This window comes from Littorina saxatilis, linkage group LG7 (assembly GCF_037325665.1).
Source record: "Littorina saxatilis isolate snail1 linkage group LG7, US_GU_Lsax_2.0, whole genome shotgun sequence".
Lineage (NCBI taxonomy): Eukaryota > Metazoa > Mollusca > Gastropoda > Littorinimorpha > Littorinidae > Littorina > Littorina saxatilis.
In genome coordinates, this window is record NC_090251.1 from 18,266,703 (window position 1) to 18,271,211 (window position 4,509).

A 4,509-nucleotide genomic window follows, 5' to 3' on the forward strand; every position below is an offset into this window, starting at 1 on the left:
TGAGCGTATGATACGAAGAGCGGGGCACGAGGTAAGTGTCTGCAGAAAAAATGTAATAACTCCTAAAATACTAATTATCCTGCAACCATATTACAGTTGTCAAAACCCGAAATGTAGCGCTACTTATTCACGTTGCTCTTTTTACAAAAAAAATGCGTATCTATTGAATAACTATCCAAAACACAAGGCAGGTCGCTGATTTGTGGTCGGGTGCTCTTATGAAATACCCCCTGTGCGCTTATGATAGCTTGAATTTTTCGGATCGGATGTGCTTATGACTGGTTTTTCGCTGCGCTGCCTAGTTTTTTACTTGATGACCTGAATGATCTTAATTAAATGTTCTCATTTTACAGATCATGGATTATAGATGTTAGGCCTCTTCCTCTCTGACTGCCTGTCCGCACTACAAGTCCTCACAGCCCCTGCAGAACACCTCGTGGAAGAGCTGAAGAAGTCCCTGAACGACTTGTCCCAGAAAGCCTCCGTAGTTCTGCAGTGGATTCCAGCGCACTGCGGCATCGCTGGAAATGAGAAGGCGGATGGTCTGGCCAAAGATGCAGGAAGACAGGAACAACCAGAAACCAGCCTGTCCTTCCGAGAGACCAAAACCCTCATCAAGCATCGCTGGAAGACAGCATTCAAAGAAAGAAACGGAGGCTACAAGCCAGACCAAGACCCCATCCACCGCCTCAGCCGTGCAGAGCAGACTGCCATCTTCCGGCTGCGTACAGGGCACTGCGGCTTTAAAGCGCACCTGAAAAGGATCGGCGTAGCAGAGTCGGCATTGTGCGATTGTGGGGCGGCCGACCAGACAGTAGAACATGTATTGAATACATGCACAAACTTCACTCTGCTGCGGAACCAGATCTGGCCAGAAGGAGCTACACTGGAGACCAAGCTCTGGGGAACGTCAGAAGACCTGAAAGCGACGTTCCAGTTCACGACAGCAGCGGAACTACGACCCTAGACACAACCGTCGAACGCAGAAGAAGAAGAAGAAGAAGATGTTAGGCCCCCCAAAAAAGAGGTCTGTTTACGGTAAAATAGGCCAGAAAAATAGGGTCGGTAGGTCGGGAATTTTTTTTTTCTTCCAAAAAACCATATTTTTACTTCTTTTTTTCTTTTTTCTTTCCCAAATGCCAAAAAAAAGTCTAGGGTCGCGCGAAAAAAATAGGGTCGGTCGGGTTACCGTAAACAGACTATTTTTTGGGGGGGGCCTTACCATTGTGGAGAAGGGTTCTCCATCTTCAAAGAAATCATAACCCACACAGTTGATAAACATGAAGCACATAAGCTTCGGTATTGTTTTGTTCAGCTTAACACGGAGACAGGCAAGCGGAGGCTATGCACAAAAACATTCGATTTTTCACCAAAAGAGTGCGCTGAGAAAGGCTGCAAAATAGTTGTAACCGATCAAAACAAAATAATAGTGGATAAAATTCAAAATTCCATTGGGCTTACTCCAGCATCTCAGAATGGCAATCAAGAGGCTCAAGAGCCTACGCCAGTGTCTCAGAATGACGATAAACATCCCCAAGAGCACACTCCTAGTGCGGTTAACTATTTTGTGAATAACCTCTTCCCTGTCTGAACTTGAACTCCACGCCACAAAACTGGCACCGAAACTCTGGCATTGGTGCATGCTTCAGCCTGTGCTGAGTTAAAGCCTTCTTCGATGGGCACACTTTGGGGCATTCATCGCACGGAAAGCTCTGTGGTTTGCTGCTGCAGGAGTGCTGTGCAAGACTGGTCCTGCTCTGGTAAGTCTTCTTACAGGCAGCACAGCTGAATGGCTTCTTCTTTTCATGGCCGTTCAAGTGAGACTCCAGCGCGACTTGACTAACTAGCGCCTTTTTACAGATGAAACACTGGAAACCCTCTTCGTGAGTAGCCCTGATATGTCGCCGGAGATTTGGCAAGTGCTTGTAGGTGTTTCCACAAGCGGTACACAGGTGAGTCTTCCCCCTGTCCTTCTTCGCAGGCTTCGCAGGCGTGCTGCTGGCTGGGGGTGGTCCTGGGTCAGCCTGGGTAGTTTCCACTTGAATCTCCTGAGATATGTCCAGGTCAATACCACTGCCGTCCATGATCCCAGAATACTCCATCTACAAACAGAACGCATCTCAAACCCTATTAGTGTTTTTGTTTTCAAATCAACATTCCTTTATGAAAGTGGTGTGTGTTTTAGCTAGGATAATGAGCGTGAAATAATTGAGAGATGTCATTGAGGCTGCATTTTTGTCTAACCCTTTTTCTGTCTAGGCGCAATAGTGCAATTCTGGCTAGTTTGTCGGCAGTATTAGTAGGAAGTATAAAAAGACACAAAACATCTCACTATTTGTCGTACATTTGGTGAAGCAGAGAACTATGTAGAGGTTACATGCCGAGTCTCAGTGATTATCAAAAATAATGGTCGAAGTTAGCGGATCATGAAAAATGCGAGCTTCAGCGAGCTTTTTCATGACCGCGAACTGAGACCATTATTTTTGATAATCACTGAGACGAGGTATGTAACCTCTTTATTCCTCCTTTCTTCAGTTATTCAAAGAAAAGAGGAATTTTTGTGCGAAAGTTTGATCGAATCCAAATCACTCAACCAGTCTACCTGCGCTGGCGATTGAATAATGCGCGGTTGTATAGTTCAGGGAAAATCAATCAATTCTGTTAACACTTCTTGTCAGTTTCCCTGTTTTGGACTAAAATCAAGTACACAGTTATGTTGTTATTCTGCTCTGCTCAGTGGTAAAGGCAGATAGTGTGTGTTCTGGTCATGTTTTGGTATTGCTTAGGAAATGTTCTTTCTTCGAATGGGACAAGCAGACGAACTTTTGCACCCGTGTTCCAACGTTAAAAACTGTATGAAGTTCCGTTTTCTGGGGCAAAATAGTGTATGAAACCGCTGTATGTTCTTTAAATTGATGCGATGTGTGCATTTGGTTGCGTGTGATCTGTTTATAAAATGAAATATTGTCGAAAACTTACCGTCGGATTGCAGTCTCTTGTCCAAGCAACTCAGTTCAGAAAATTTGGAAGGGGAACTACTCTTGTCGTACGCGAGTTACTTGCCTTGGGAGTTTGCGTGCACTCATGAGAGATCTAAAGCGAGTTTCTCTGCACTGATCGTTAGATTTGGATTTAGAAAACAACCAAACTCATAGATTTTATATGGAGATTAATGTGTTCAAGCCTGTAGTGGCCAGTTTAAATGCAGTATGTTTGTATTGTTTGGTCTAGAGATGTATATTTCGTACATTGGAGCGTTCGGAACTTTTCAATCGCTAAAGTAGTTCCCTCAAAGTCTAACTCATCAACATGTGAGCTATCGAGGATTCAGGCCCGTTGTTGGGTAAGTGATTTTGGTTGTTGGGTAAGTTACCGAAAAATAACTAGCCCTACACCTTTACAGAGAGAGAGAAGCAGAGGGGGGAATAAATTATCTCTATACCTTCCTGTCACTGGAAGCAGCAACACTTGAAAGCATAAGTTCCCTTGACAAACGTCATTTATGATTGGCGTCATCTATGAATGACGTCACTGTCTAGACAAGTGCCGGTATCGGCAAACCTTGTCGCGGCAAAGGGCTAAATAAAATAATGTTTATCCTACATACCTGAGAGAGACACCCGTGAGATAATAATCGTTCAAATCACACGTGTGTATATCATGTAAATGAGGTCATGTCAAGCAAGTCTGGCAGGGACCTGTTTTTCCACTGCTTATGATGCCAAAGTCACCGAGACAAACGTCATTATAGAAACACAAATTGCGCTCGCTAATTACCCTCGATGAATCTTTAGAACTAACACGTCACGCCACACTTTCAGAGTGACGTTTCTTTGCTTTGACGTAATAGATTGCACGAGGCTTTGGAAGAGATCGAGGTTCCAAAACAAGCGTCTTCAATTTAGCTGCCTCGAATGCAGGACATTTTCAGTAAAATACACGTAAGTACAGTATGTAGGATAAACAGAATACTACATGGCTTGCTGTGTCGTACCAGATTTACACTCGTTGCTTTTTCAAATAGTGAACAGCTCGCTTTCGCTCGCAGTTCAATATTTAAAAAAACAACTCGTGTAAATCTGGTACGACACAGCAAGCCATGTAGTATTCTCTATGTATACGTTTTAGTAGCAACAAGGTAGCAAGAAAGTGGGAACTAAGCAGCGCAGCGAAAAACCAGTCATAAGCGCATCCGATCCGAAAAATCAAGCTATCATAAGCGCACAGGGGGGTATTTCATAAGAGCACCCGACCACAAATCAGCGACCTGCCTTGTGTTTTGGATAGTTATTCAATAGATACGCATTTTTTTGTAAAAAGAGCAACGTGAATAAGTAGCGCTACATTTCGGGTTTTGACAACTGTAATATGGTTGCAGGATAATTAGTATTTTAGGAGTTATTACATTTTTTCTGCAGACACTCACCTCGTGCCCCGCTCTTCGTATCATACGCTCATCCGCTAAAAAGGGTTATTCTAAGATCACCCAGCATATCATAAGCCCACCCC

At 43.8% G+C, this 4,509-nt stretch overlaps 2 protein-coding genes across 2 annotated transcripts; one reads left to right on the forward strand and one right to left on the reverse strand.

Annotated features, from left to right (window-relative positions):
* Nucleotides 1-367: 367 nt before the first annotated feature.
* LOC138970139 (uncharacterized) lies at nucleotides 368-967 on the forward strand. Its single transcript, XM_070342621.1, has one exon. It carries the CDS (start codon nucleotides 368-370, stop codon nucleotides 965-967), a length of 600 nt encoding a protein of 199 aa, XP_070198722.1.
* Nucleotides 968-1,556: 589 nt separating this feature from the next.
* LOC138970140 (gastrula zinc finger protein XlCGF7.1-like) lies at nucleotides 1,557-2,084 on the reverse strand. Its single transcript, XM_070342622.1, has one exon. The coding sequence runs from the start codon at nucleotides 2,082-2,084 to the stop codon at nucleotides 1,557-1,559; it is 528 nt and encodes a 175-aa protein (XP_070198723.1).
* Nucleotides 2,085-4,509: the final 2,425 nt, after the last annotated feature.

Bases quoted from the DNA above. Each gene is read 5' to 3' on its own strand.
- LOC138970140 (XM_070342622.1), bottom strand. From the start codon at position 2,084: ATGGACGGCAGTGGTATTGACCTGGACATATCTCAGGAGATTCAAGTG.
- LOC138970139 (XM_070342621.1), top strand. From the start codon at position 368: ATGTTAGGCCTCTTCCTCTCTGACTGCCTGTCCGCACTACAAGTCCTC.